The 15163-nt window shown below is 41.1% G+C and overlaps 1 protein-coding gene across 1 annotated transcript in view; it reads right to left on the reverse strand.

Moving 5' to 3' along the window:
• Window positions 1-5868: 5868 nt before the first annotated feature.
• Window positions 5869-15163, reverse strand: part of zfhx3a (zinc finger homeobox 3a) — a 32946-nt gene continuing 23651 nt past the window's right edge. The window contains exons 8-9 of the mRNA XM_053500389.1: window positions 9638-14983; window positions 5869-9484 (exon numbers count right to left, since the gene is read on the reverse strand). Of these exons, the coding sequence (XP_053356364.1) occupies window positions 8157-9484; window positions 9638-14983 (6674 nt within the window). The 3' untranslated portion in view covers window positions 5869-8156. The remainder of the gene's footprint in view (window positions 9485-9637; window positions 14984-15163) is intronic.

Consider the following 15163-nt stretch of genomic DNA (forward strand, 5'->3'; position numbering starts at 1 on the left):
TGATGTGACATTTTTCATGTCATTAACTCTATATAGATATGGGTATATATTTATTTCCAACTTTTAATTTTTCACATGCATGTTTCTATTGTCACATGAAGCACCAATTTTTTTTTTCCACCTGAACTTTTTCCACAAGTAGGATTTTTTTAACCTTCCCACGTTTGTTAAATTTCATGTTATTTTATTTGATATTTATTTCTCTATTATATTTATTATACATTTATTTATCATCTGTTTCCTTGTCTATATCCAGTGCACATTTTTAATTTTTGAATGTTGAGCTAATTATTTACATTTTTTCATGGTTTTTTTTTCATCACATGACTGCTAACTATCTCACATAAGGTATTTGCTTTGTTTTACCCATGATTTCAGATGAAGCACTTGTTTTCTATTTGCACGTTGTTGTTGTTGTTGTTGTTGTTGTTTTTTAAGAATTCAAGGCAGAATTTCTGGGCATACTGTTGAAATTTTCACATTGTTCACGTGTTTTCAAGAGTGTTAACCTGAGGTCGGGTGCAATTTCAGGGCAGAACATTTCGAAATGCACATATTACTCAAACAAACACATCCCACATGAAACCAGCATGAGGCTTTTGTAAAATAGTGCAGATTGCTGTACTGTAGAGTTAGTAATGCAGCACCATTAGGAAGCAATGTGTGCTTTCTTGTTAAAGCCTATTTTTTCACTTGATATAACCTACTTGCGTTTTTTGCATGCTACACGTGAAGCTTGGTGACTGTGTGAACATTAGAGACCGAATCCATTAGAGTTTATCTGAGAATCAGGAAAGGCCCGAGCCTCTGATAGATGAGCAAATCCAGTTGGCCATTAAAAAGTCATTTCAGAGACAGATAGGCGGCAGGTTCTTCCTACGTCTAATACGGGAAACTAATGCTCTCAGAGGAAAAGAGCGGTTGAGAAAAAAAGACAGAGAGAGGTTAAAAAACAGGTTGTGGAAATTTCCTGAAATAAAACGACAACTGTATGTGTTATTGTAAAGCTTTAAGCATTGAGTATTACTCACACCCCTCCCCATCATACCAGGACGGTGCTGGTGAGATTTAATGAGCAGGACCTGGTGTAGCATCTTCGTTCCTGGAAGATCATTATAATAGGCGACAACTGCTTCAGTGAAGAGAGACGCCACGGAGCATGGTGCACACTTGGCCAGTTCATTAATGACTCAACTGAAAAATAATGGTGATGCCAGAGCAAGCTAATCTTCTGTGCAAAACATATCATGAGATCAGAAGCGGACAATATGCGAATAAGTCCAAAGTACTGAAGCCTTCATTAATCCACAGGATTATGAAGAATTAACATTACTTTCATTATGACGATTTCTTTCTTTCTTTTTTTTTCAATGCATGTAATACGTAAGCACTGAGAAAAACAAAACGTCCAGCGTTAAGGATACAGGTTCTGCCACTTTAAAAGGAAATGGCATTGCGGGGCTCATGCATAAAGATGAGCTGGCCTTTCTGCACATGCATCATAGATCATATATCAGCAAGAGCCATCTATCAGAGGCAGAGAGGAGCTGAAATCATCACCATGGCCCTGTCTTGCCCAATATTAATACCAGCGAAAGAAAGAGGGGGAGGGATGGAAGGAGAGCGAGGGAGGGAGGGAGGGAGGGAGGGTTTACAGTCTTCCAGCAGCCACAGCCACAGCATGCACCTTTCTTTTTTTCTGCTTCCCCTAACTGCTGCTTATACGAGGAGCACTTATACCTGAGATCACTAATCGCTCGAGATGTATTTCACCCACTGATCATCATGCGCTGTGAAATTAAAATCCATCCATCATCATTTTTACAGGCCGCTGCCAGAAAATGAAGTTAAGATGAAGAGAATGAACAGCTCCTCATTTGAGGTTCGTCTAAACGTCCTGCAAAACATCAATTACCTCCAGGTCTTCATTTTGTTCTGATTTACAATACATACGCAGTGGAAGTAAGTACACACTGCTCACGCACAACATGTCTGCCAGAACAACCGGGTTTCATGCACAAAATGTCTGCCGTAATCATAGCGCTCTGCTGTATCTCTGCTCGGGGGGATCTCGGGAGTCCATTTTTTAAAAATGTTGCCGCATGAAGACGAACCAATCTCGGTTGTAATATATATATATAAAAACAAAAAAAACACCACGGCTAGCGAACAGCTCCTAGTCACACGAGGCCGTTAATATTAATAATATCGTCCTCGCTCAAAGGAAACTCATCTGGTTAAATGTCACTAGTTTAATTAACGACTGGTCTTGGCTGACCTCGGCAGTAAGAGAGGTCCTCTAATGCTAATGCCATGCAGGCAAACTGGAATAATTTAGCATGTTAAACACAAAGTCAATTAACCTTCTGCAGTAGCCAATGACACTCTTCCTGATGGCCAACCCCCTTTTCGCGTAAAGAAACATCTCTTCCTTGTGATGCTGATGAGGGGATAAACAGCTTAAGGACTCATTAGGGGGGGAAATGCTTTCTGCAAAGCCAAGACATAATGGGTGTGTATTGATTAAATTTAAACATTGGCCCTGGATTAAACTGAGTGCACGCTATGAGTGGAGGTATTAAAATCTTCATATAGCGAGCAAATAAAAATTCGTCCATCTTGTTGGGTTTTTTTTTTTTTTTTCCCCCACTACCCATGATTCTCTGACTGACTCTGCCACTTTCATTTCAGCCTCGATGTCTGATCCTATCAGATCGGTATTTGATTTCAAAGCCTTTTTGAAGGCGCTGATGTGGAAACAAAGTGCCTCTGACTGACTGCTCTCTTACAAACACAATCAACCGCTCTCTTTCAAGCGAAGCGCTTGTTTCTAGTGTACCCCACAGCTTCATCCCCCCACCTTCCCCCTTGCTTCGCTCTTAATGAGATGCGAAGAAATCATTCGGAGGTGAGATGTAATTTAGACCTCATCTCCCAGCACCCCAACAGGCAATCACACACACACACATACACACACACACACATAAAGTATGTGCAAATAAAGCCAGATAAACGTCTGCATTCTCTTTTACTGCATTTGCAGTCTCAGCCAACACGTATCGCCATGGCAGACACACACAAAAACTGGTTTTACCATCATTGTAAGGACCTTCCATCGACTATTATTATTATTATTAATGTAGCTGTCTAATGCTATCCTACACCTAAATCTAACCCTAATCCAAGTTTCTAAAATGAAACCTTTTGTCCCTTTTATTTTTAATTAAACCTGCAGTTTTAGTGAGAAAAGATGTTTTTTTTCTTCTTGTCGACCAAACAAATGTCCACATACAGTAAAAGCTCTTGGATATTCGTCTCCTTGTGAGGATGCTTGGTCCCCACTAAACCATGAAAACATGCCTACACACACTCGAACATGAACTTGAATTTCAGAACCCTAGCTCGATTGATTTTGTCTCGGTTAACCTCCATTGATTTCCAATTCTCTTACTGATCGCCCGTTTCCTACAAGTTCATTGTACAGTAATCTAATTACTGACAAGCGGATAAGCAGTAGAATCAGAACGGAATTCTTAGAAATTTAAATAAATTCATCCTGGACATCTTTCAACATGATAATAATAATAAGTTGTTTTTTTAAAGACAGAAGACCTACCAAATTACCCACCATAACCTCATCATGAAGCATCCTGGACAACTCTATGATCTCACCTTCAGTCACTGAACACAACCTTGGGGTAACAATGGACAGTCAACTGTCCTTTTCTGCTCACATTGTTAACTTGTCACTCTCATGTCAATTCCTTCTCTACAACATCAGCAAGATTCATCCAGTTCTCTCCATACAGGCCTCTTAGTCGCTTGTTTGGTCCCTTATCATTTCAAGACTGCAACTGGCGGGTCTGCCTCTGTGCCCTATTTGACCTTTGCAACTGATCCAGGATGCAGCTGCATGAACCGTCTTCAATCTTCCTAAATTCTTCCACACTACACCATTTTTCTTGCTCCCTCCACTGGCTTGCTGTAGAGATTTAAAACCCTGATACTTGCCCAAAAGGCCAAAAGCAGACCAACGCCCAACAATCTCTAGGCACTTATCACACCTGTACAGAACCACAACACCGATCTTCTAGCACGGCTTGACAGGTCCCACCATCTCTCAGGGTCCACAGAAGCCCTCATCAACTCTGTTCTCTAGATATTCGTACAGCTGGGTAACTACCAGTCATCAAACACTGTCTAAAAACCCACCTTGTCATTAATGTAAATGACCATACAAAACCATACAGTACATGTCAAAAGTTTGGACACACCTTTTTTCCTTCCTTTTTTTTTGCAATGGTTTTTACCATTACATAATAAAACTGAAGTCTCTGAAATTATTACAGAACAAATATGGAAGTATGTAGTCAACAAAACAAAAATGGTAAATAAAATGGAATAGTTTTCAAACAATCTTAAAGGAGATCCCAGAGGTTTTAAGTAGTTGAGTTGTTGAATGCTTTTCCACCATTCTTTAGTTCGGCTCAACCCAAACCATCTCAACCGGATTTAGATCAGGTGATTGTGAAGGCCAGGTCATCTGATGCAGCACTCCATCACCATCATTTGTGAACAAATAGCTCTTACATGACCTAGAGGTGTTTTTGGGATCATTGTACTGTTGGAAAACAAATAATAGCCACACTAGGTGCAAACCAGGTGGGAGAGCATGTTGCTACAAATTGCTGTTGTAGCCATGCTGGTTAAGTGGGCCCACAATTTTGACTAAGTCACCAACAGTGTCACCAGCACAGCACCCAACACCATCACACCTCCTCCTTCTCCTCCATGCTGCACAGTGGGAACCACACATTCAAGAACCGTGGGTTCACCTTCTCCACATCTAACTATGACATGGTGGTTAGAACAAAAAAAAATCTCCTTGTTCTCCTTCATTGTTTTCCTTGGCCAAAGCAATTGTCTTCTGCTTGTTGTTCTTCTGATTTGAATGGTTTCTTTGCCCCAATCTGACTCATGGAGTAGATGTTGAAATACATCTGTCACTTGAAAAAAACTCAGAGAAGTATTTATGTGGTCTCTAATCTGCGGCATTGTAAATCTGCTGTTTTTTTTTAGACTGGACATTCTAATAAATGTATTCTCTGCAGCAGAGGTAGCGCTTGATCTGTTTTCCCGAGATGTCGTCATGAAATCCAGTTTTATAGTGTTTGATGGTTTCGGTGACTGCACTTTGGGATACATTCAAAGTTCTTGAGAATTTTCGGATTTACTGACCTTAAAATATTGATGTGTTCCTCGGTATAATATGGATTTACAGTATGGGGTTAGGGTTAGCACTAATGGGGATATTGACTCTGTACGCACTGTTCTTCTGCTCGAGACAACTGACGGTCTAATAGACGTTAAGAAGGCAAGAAATGTCAAAAATAAATTCAAGCTGTGAAATAAAACCATTCCAGGTGACTACCTCGTGAATCTGATGAGACAATACCATGAGTATGCCAAGCTAATCGTAGCTACTTTGGACAATCTAAAATATACAGTAAAACACATTCTGGGTTGTTTAATACTTTTTTTGTTTACTACATAATTCCATATATGGCTTCTTTCATAGTTTGGATTCCTCCAGTATTAATTTACAATGTTGAAAATATTAATAATAAAGAAAAAACACTGAAGGAGGTGTGTCGAAACGTTTGACTGGCAGTTTAAACACACAAGAAAAACGTCCTTGATTGATGATCAGTAACCTACTGAATTAGTATAAGGAGCTATTTAATGATAAAACTTCAAAGCACTTTTGCAAGACGCTCTGGATAAGTGTCTGGTGTATGGTGTCGGCCAAACCCCATAAATGTAAAGGAAAATGTGAATGCAACAGCAAAGCGGGCCAGAACTAAAGGATGGTCTAGTAAAATGAAACAGACTTTATTGAACTTCAACGCTTGGTATAAGTGAGGACGGGAGAGACACTAGCCCAGCGACTCGCATGATAAACACAAGTGCATAATGAACATGTACATTATTTGGCAAATTGCAACAGTAACAACATTCCCAGGAGCACATACAGTAAACAAGAGTCTTTCACATCAAGTCCAGACTCGGATATGAGAGTACACGGAACGCTTCCCTTACTCGGGGGAACGTGGAAATTAAGCAACAAAAAAAAACTGAAATAATGTGATATTTGGAATGCAAACTTTGTATAAATATAACATCATTGGTTTTAAAACATTTGTTGGTTCAGTTTTAACATTGGTTGTTTTGAAGAGGAGGAAAAAGGACATGGGTCATGGATATTTATTCACAGTCTTCACAGTAGTCTTGGAGTGTGTGGGCAGAGCTGCAGCGAGATGAAGGGACACGGGGCTCTGGCTACCGTCTGTAGTCATTAAAGCTTCAGCAAAAATGCGAAATCAAGCATGCATCTTAGTGTCAATACAAAACTACATTAGCAGCACACTGTTTTTCGTCAAAAATAAACCCCAATACATTTAAGTAGAACAGACAACTAACAAGAAAAAAAAAACAATTAAAAGACTAAGAAAAAAGACAGGCCAGTTACGGAGACATTAAAGTGAACTATCTCCATTTGTTTTACAAACTGCAATGGCTGAACTACGGTTCTGTCCTATTCCCTCAGCGAAAGAGGCTTCGGGGTTTTTGGTTTTTCGGTTTGTTTTTTATATACGAGGTCACAAATGTTCTAAGTTTTAAACAGTTTTCTCCTAGCTGGCTCCATCATCTAAAAAGGTTTCCGTTCTTTTAAAAACAGTAATATTTTTTTTTTCTCAAATATAGAGTTTTTTTTTCTCCCCCATCCTTTGTATGCACCAATGGTACTTTATCTTTGGATTTTCCATTAAAGCAATACTGTGAGTTATTGTATTCATCAGTTACATTATTGTTGTTGTTACCATATATGGCAAGTGCAGAAACATTCAGAAAAAAAAAGAAACAAAAATACATTGTTAAAGAGAAGTAAGAAACTACATTTCAAAGTAAAAAATAGGGAGTTACAGTAAAGAGGGTAAAAAAGTTTTAAGTGCACAAAATTAAAGAAGTTTAAAAGACAACCGAACGATTTCTTAAATCTGCATCGACAGAAAAATCATTTACAGATATGGTCTTTTCACTTGGCTCAGTGCAGGAGGGAAGGTTGTACAGTAACAATGTTGAACTACATTAGAAGGGGTTAAATGTAAAATTTTAACATTGGCATGGCTGGAAGCAACCTCAAGTGTCTTTGACTGGGAAGGTACAAAAATTAAATATACAAGGAATTTCTTTTCAATCTACCATACACTTAAGTCATTGAATTCAACAATCTACGCAACACCAAAATGTCAATACATGTTTCTATCATTAACACAACGTCGTCATCCCCCCCGCCCTGCCCCACCCAAACCCAATAAAAATCTATCCTTTTGCTCACAATTAAAGTCTGCAATAGTCTTTGTGTCTGGACACTTTGTCCAATTAAAAAAAAAAAAAAAAAAACATTTATAAGATTCAATGACAACGCAAACCAGGTTGTAACATTTTCAATACTATCTTTTTTCCGTTTTTTTTTTTTTGTTTTTTTGGATATCAATTTTTTTTCTCTTGGTACTGTATGCATCAGAACTTTTTTTTCCCCCAAACACCGATGTTCAGTAGCAGAAAATGAATACATGTTGACCTGAGAGTAGACAACATTAAAATACATTACATTAGTTTAGTGAGCCGATATTAAATTATTTTAACACTTAAACGGTGGTAAAACTCATTTGTTGTGTAAGCGTATTTAAAAACAAAAGAACAAACACACTTTTGGTTAGTTAGTCATTAGGTAATTCATTATAAAACCATCTTAGGTTCTACTCCAGTCCTTAGCTGTGCACACTTCAGTTTCCAAACAGTGTTTACGTAGTCTCAAGTGTAAATTGACCAGCATATTGACGTGAGAAAACATTCTACTGACACTTTTTTTTTTTGGTTACAAGCATTGGAAACGTAAGGGATATCCTACAGGATCCAGTCTGTTTAAAAGTCTTTCAAACTATCGCTGTTTTCTCAAGTTATCTTCCATCATTGTATGCTTTCTTTCCCAGTCATCCTCTTTCAGTACCAACACAATAAGTCTGCAGCAAGGCAGATAAAATTACAGCTATAACTGCAATAGTCTGAATGTAGCCTTTGGCTGCAGGATACTATGTGGACTTTTTCTCCTCTGCTGCTCCATCACTGGTGTAACACCCACTAGCAGAGTCTGTTGTTTTTAAACTACTTACATTGCCATTTAGGCTTGAGGTAACAGTTGAGTGTAAGGAAACTTGTATTGAAGAAGAAGAAGAAGAAGCTGGGGTACAAGCAGATTGTGCAGCCCCAGATAAAGCTGTAGAAGTTGATGGAGATTGGGAACGCTGATCTGTTGGTCTGGATAAGCAGGAGATGGCAGAAGGACTCTCTGACAGCTTGGGCAAGGACTTTAAAGGGGATATTGGGTGGCTGGGAGGGTTTGGCTGCGAGGTAGATGAGGGACTAACGTGAGGTAAGAGGCGAGAGGCATGCTCTTTGGCATTCAGGTGCTCCGCTGCTCTTTGTCTGTGCTGACGGTACTCCAGGTGCTGGACGAGCTCTTCGTTCCCATTGAGAGAGATCTCACAGGCAAGGCAGTCATATAGACAAACATCCTTACCTCCTTCTCTAGATGTCCCTTTGGAGACAATACATTGGCTGGTGAGGAAGCTATCATCCAGCTGCTTTATAGTGCCAGAGGAGAGAAAACTTTCTCCGTCTGAGCTGGCTTGCTTCTCTTCTGGTTTGCAAAAGTTCAAGACAAGGTCTTTGTTATAAGCCATGTCCTGAGAGTATGTTGTAGCAGAGATTTGGCTAGCTTTTGGTTTTTGGGATTGTTGCAATAGTTGCTTTTTTTGGAGCTGCAGCCGATGATGCATTAGTGCACCCTGCAAATTGTGCTGATATTGTTGGAGAAGGGAACCTGTGGACAAACCCATTAAAGCTTGTGGCAGGACTGGGCCATACTGAAACATGCTGTCCATACCAAACATGGGCTGCAGAAAGCTTCCGGTGAGAGCTGTGGGAATCTGAGGAGAGAACATGGGAGGGAATCCCGACATAAGACAGGGCAGGAGGGGATTTGAGAGCAAAGAAGTCTGATCTGTGTTTCCTGCTGCTTGCAGAGCCTGGAGCTGACCCAGATCAATGTTGAAGTCCTTAACAGGTTTTGGTGTAGATGCAGATGGTAGTAAAGTATCTTGTTTTTCCTTACTGATAGAAGAGTTTGAATGAGTAGCACTGTCAGTGGAAGCCCTTTCAAGCTTTTCAGTGGGATTCATGCCGTTTTTAGAGTTACTCTCTTTGGACAGCTGGAGCTGCAATTCTGACTCTAACGGTTTGGAGGGCGAGACAGAGGTGTTTACACTGACTGATGTTTGGTCCTTGGCAGCTGACATGGATGAACAAGATGATGTCATAGGTTTGCTGATCAGTCCATTTGAAGTAGGATCAATAGTATCTATACAAGGTAATAAAAATTACATTATTAAGAGTTCAGAAAAAAAACACTATGTACTGTAGAAAATTCTTTACATTTCAAAGTCATGCTTTGTTGCATTGTATACTAAAAATTGATTCCATAAGAAATGCTATATTTATTGAAACACAGTACCTGATTTTGTTGAAGAAGAGCTTGTTAATGACTTGCTGCCAGTCCCTGGTAAACCAGTAATCAGTAAGTTTGCATACTGAGGAGTAGTGTGACTGGAGGATCCCGGACTCTCTGCAGACTGTGTTTGGACAACAGCCATGATGTCATTTGCCTTTTTTAGGTTATTCATCTCCAGGTCAATCATCTGATGACGAACACTTGCAACCTCATTAAATTCCCTGTCTCTGTCTATTTGTCCCCCAAGAGCTTCTTTTACTTTTGCAAGATGCTGCTGGGAGAAGACATGGTCCCGCACAGAGAGACAACCACTGTACTTAACAGAGCAAAGAGTACATTCTGTTTTGGGCCTTTCCTTACATGTACTCTCTGTGCCAAATTGCTTGGCAAGGCTGAGCTTAGCTTTTTTTTCCTTGGCACGTGCATTCTGAAACCACACCTGTACTACCCTCTTGGGAAGCCCAATGTCATTTCCCAAGGCTTCACACTCCAACATGGTTGGGGTTTTGTAGTCACTGAAGCAAGCTTTGAGCACTTTCACTTGCAAGTTGCTTAGCTGAGTGCGATAGCGTTTTTGACCAGGCCTATCGTCAATGTTTTGACCGTTGGATCCGCCTGGACAGGGGGAGGCAGGGTCAGCTAAGCTTGAGTTCTCACTATAATCCAAAACCAAATCATTTTCATAATCCTTTGCATTGAAACTAATTGCAGGGCTAACCAGCCCCGAGGACATTTTGTCCTCATTTTCTGAAGAAGCCTCTCTTTCAAAACTACAGGACAAATTATCATTACTATTGTGTTTTCCCTCAGAGTAGTTTTCTTCATCAGTAATAGTTTCATTCGGGACTGTGTTGACAGAAGTACCTTTATGGTTATCTAGGGTGCCACATTCAAAAGACATCTGGACTGAGGTGGATGATGCTTCCAAGTCAGTTCTTCCACTTATTAAGGGCTTTGGACTTTGATCCTGGTCATGTGAAGACAGATCCCTGCTTTTACAAGTTGGAGAGTCCGGATCATTCTGCCCATCACTTGTGTTGGGCATCTGTAAACAGTTCGAAAAATTTAACAAATCCATTTTCATTTGAGATAACTCCTGATCATGGGTCATACTAGCTGCTGGCAGGCTGAATCCTGCATTCTTTGCTTCATGCCAGTGCCGTGAACGTATATGAGCATCGAGGGCAGTCTGTGCCTTGAATAGTGCACGACAGAATGGACAGCGTCGATGGGCTTGAGCGGGACCCAAACCACGAAACTGACCTTTTCTTTCACGAGCTCGAGTGTTCTGGAACCACACCTGAACCACTCTTTTTTTGAGACCTACTTCCTGGGAAATGTGGTCAAGCATTTGACGTGTTGGATTGGAATCCAAAAGATATTTCTGGTATAATATCTCCAGCTGCTCAGGGGTGATGGTGGTCCTCATTCGCTTGTCCCTCTGGGATTCATCCCCACCGTGCTCCCAGTCGTTTTCCACGGCACTAGTTCCTGATTTGGGCTCAAGCCTTCTCTTCAAGGAGTTTATAGTTGAGTCAGGGATGGCTGCAGATGTAGGTGAATTGAGTGATATCTGTGGAAAAGCTCCAGAAAGCATCTGCCTTGCCACCAGAGGATTAGTTGGGTCAAAAAGCATAAGAGGCAGATCTATGGAGCGGTCCAGGAACTGTGGAGGAACAAAATGATTTTGAGCAACAAGGAAGTGCATTTGCTGATGCTCTTGCCAATGTTCAAAAGATGGGAAATTCAATTTGCACTGAATGCAATGGTAAGGAGTCATTTGCTGCACCTGATTTGGGTGTTTTTGCTGAGAAGAAGGACTTGCGGAATTCGTTTTAGAACTTTCCGAAGGAACTGGGCTTGCCTGGGTCACAGGTGGTTTATGTTGTTGATTTTTATCCACAGGGGATGGGGAACGATTTTTAAGGCATGGTTGTTGATTCTCTTCATTAGGATGGTTTGTCTGATTATATGTTTCTTCATACTTTGAACTTTTAAGACACTCTTCAGGACCACAAGATGCTTCTGTTATTGACTGAATATCTTCAGTAATCGAATTAGAGACAGTATCAGTGTCTGAAAGCTCTTTGTTAGTAGCATTTCCATCTGGGCTTTGCTCAGTACAGTTTGAGAGGTCAGAACCGGAGGGTTGTGGATTGTGGCTTGAGGTGTCACATGGACTATAAGGTTTAGAATCCAATAAAGGCTCGTTTTGAAAACTTGACACTTCATCATTGTCATCTTTATAGCACACCTTCTTCTGATGACTGATAAGATCAAAAATGCGTTGAAACACCATATTGCATTTCTTGCACTCATAGCTGCTGTTGGCAGTACGAATATACCGGTCATTAGAAAACTGTCTTTGTTCGCTGTCTTTTGCTCCCTCTCCTTGGGTCTCGTAGTTTTTCCTGGCTTTCTGACGGGAATTTTGAAACCACACCACAATGACACGAGTGGAAAGATTGAGTAAATATGAGAGTTGTTCAAATTCATCATCTTTAGGGTAAGCATTTGCATCAAAAAAATCTTGAAGAACCCTTAACTGGTAGTCAGTGAACCTAGTCCTTGATGATCTCTTCCCTCCTGAAGACTCTTGTCTTGAAAGCTCAGGAGAGGATGGCCTGGAATCTACTTTGACCTCTTCTAATGTTGTTATGGGTGGGTTATTGAAGTTATATGGGGAGTCCTTATTGCGCTGGCGCTCCTTGAATAGTGTATTCCTAAACCAATGCTTTATAACTTTATTTGGTAAGCCAGATTTGTTGGCCATCTCTTGGACTTGGTCGTCATTTGGGGAGTTATTGATGTCAAAGTACTGCCGCAGAATTCTTAGTTGATCATCAGTGATCCTGGTTCGAGGTCTTTTACCCTGCTGTTGCAACATAGCAGGAGTTAACTGCTGCTGATAAAGCTGGGCTAAGTCAGCTGTGAGACCAGGTTCAACGGGTGGAAGATGTACAGGTAGTTGAGAAGACAAGGTCGGCAGGGGAATGGGGTGCATGAGGAGTGGGGGGAAAAGTGGCAAGTCAATGGGTAAGGTGATTGGAGCTAATGGAACTTGGGGAGTTGAGACAGTAGTGGGAGTAACAGTGGATGTGGAGGGAGTAATGCATGACACGGCTTTCTGTTGAGCTGGATCTATTGGAGGTTGTGGAGGTGAAGCAGGGGAAGGTAAGGAAGGAGAAGTGTCAGGAGATGAAGGAGTAAAAGGAAAAAGCTTGTCATATTGTTCTCTATAGTCTTTGGCAAATTTCTCTACGGACTGTATTGGCAAAATCGATTGGTGAACATGCTCTTTATGGCTCTTTAGTATCAATGCATTTGAAAAAAGCTTCCTACAAGACTCGCACACCATCTTCTTATCAGAGTCTGAATGATGGACCTCTTTGGCATTGATCTTTATCTGTCCATTTGGCACAACCTCAGACGGTGTTGTCTGATACTGCTGCTTATTTTCATTAAACTGCATGACTAACTCGAACCCTATGTTCTCCAGCAAAGCTTTTGAAACATTTCCAGGGGCATCATGAGCTACCCTTGGTGGAATTAAATCTATAAAGAATTCTCCACGATCCTCATCGTCAACTTCGTCCTCAACCTCATTGTCTTTTTGTGCTTTGAAATCATCAATATTATTGTGTGAGATGGTTTTATGCAACTCCTTTGTTTCTTTATTTCCGGTTTCATCTGTGCCTTTGTGAATCTGAGAATCAGAGGTCAGGATCTGTCCGCCACCTTGTTGAGGAACAAGAACATTGTCCTCGGGAGTCAGAAACACAGACTGTTGAGACCCACTAACTGCAACTCTGTTCGGTGGCTGTTTACAAGAAGAGGTAAGGCTTCCCTGCTGGGACAGCTCGGAACAATTTTCAGGTCCAGCAGGCTTTGATTTGCTAAGGTTTAACTCTGAGCCTGTTAGGTTTAGCTCAGGGCTAATCTGAAACTCCCCTCCTGGGATGAGAAATGGAAGCAGAAGCTGCTGTTGCTGCTGCAGTGGAAGGAGAGTGTCTGCTGTGATGGGGAAATGGTGAAGAAGTGCTGGATTGAACAAATGGGACTGAAGAAGTGCTGCTTTCTTTTGTAGCTCCTGCTGGATCTGGGCTTGGGCCTGTACTAATTGTTGTTGCTGTAATTGCTGCTGTTGTAATAACTTATGCTGATTCGCTGTTGATGTTACATCGACCACTGGTTTCTTTTTAATCTCCTCGGGATGTGAAGGAATACTTATAATTTGGCTTGATGATACAACATTGTGTTCATTGCTCTGTTGGTGCTTTAAGTGAGTCTGGTCAAGAGCTGAAGAAGTACAAGTGGCATTGTTTATAGCATTTGTAGGCTTCAAAACCATTGCATTATCTGAAACTACTTTATGAAGCAATGGGTTTCCAGAAGTTGAGCTAGCTGCTGATGAATCAAGTTTGGCTGCACGAGCTTTGGTTTGGTGTAGTACAGATCGCATATGAATCTCTAAGGTGGAGCTCTGGCTATACGCTACATGGCAAATGCTACATTTGAAGGGTTTGTGGTCAGCACTGCTGCTCACAGCCTCTGGCAAGGCAGCTGAAGAATCCTGCACTGAACGCTTTACTTTGTGCAAGTGTGAGACAGAGTTGTAGTGCACCAAGAGTATGTTCTTTTGTGTGAAAGATTCCTTGCATACGGTGCATTTGAAAGGTCTTGATGGATCCAGGAATTTTTCAGTTGAGAGGTTTGGCCCTTTTCTTATAGGCACGACTGAGGGCTTTGGACTGAGTTCAGCATCCTCTCGAGCTAAGTTCAATACACTGTCAGGTGGGCTTATTTTCTCATCCAGGTCACTTTGTTCATCTTCTTTCACCTTTTCCTCCTCACAGCTTCCCTGAACTTCATCGAGTCCTTGGTCTTCAGAAGCTAAGAGGTCTTCGGTCATCAACAAACTCCCACAGAGCTGTTGCAGCTGGATCTCACTAAGCTCAAGATGACTAGTCTCTAAGTGCTTCTGCAGGGCCTGTATTGTTCGAAAGCTGCGTTGGCAAAGGCAGCACATAGTGGCAGCCCTAATGGCATGGTATTGAGAATGCTGTTGAAGCTTTTCAGCGGTTTTAAAGGCAAGGCTGCATTGACTGCAACGGTACTTGTAGACATGGCGATCAGAAATCGGGATTTGAAGTCTCTGGCTGTGGAAGTGGTTGACGTGCGTTTGTAGGGCACTGGATGATGTCAAGACTTTATTACAGCCTTTCTGCCAGCAAGGGAAAGCAGCATTGTTTTCCTTTGTGGATTCTGCATCTTCTAAGGGCTGCTTTTGTGTTTTTGCTATCTCTGGTCGACATGTGGTCACTCTCTCTTCCTCATCTTCATCTTGTTCTAATGAAACATTTGAAAAAGAACAAGCTGGTACAAATTCTTAAAAGTACAGAAGCAACAAACGCCCCCCCCCCTCCCTCCCCACCAAGTAGGCTTTTTTTGTCATGTCAACCATAAATAGTTTAGTACATAGTGAAACAAAACACTGTTTCTCCAGTGTTTCTCCAGTGTTTCTCAAGT

The sequence above is a fragment of the Clarias gariepinus genome, chromosome 7 (genome assembly GCF_024256425.1).
Source record: "Clarias gariepinus isolate MV-2021 ecotype Netherlands chromosome 7, CGAR_prim_01v2, whole genome shotgun sequence".
Lineage (NCBI taxonomy): Eukaryota > Metazoa > Chordata > Actinopteri > Siluriformes > Clariidae > Clarias > Clarias gariepinus.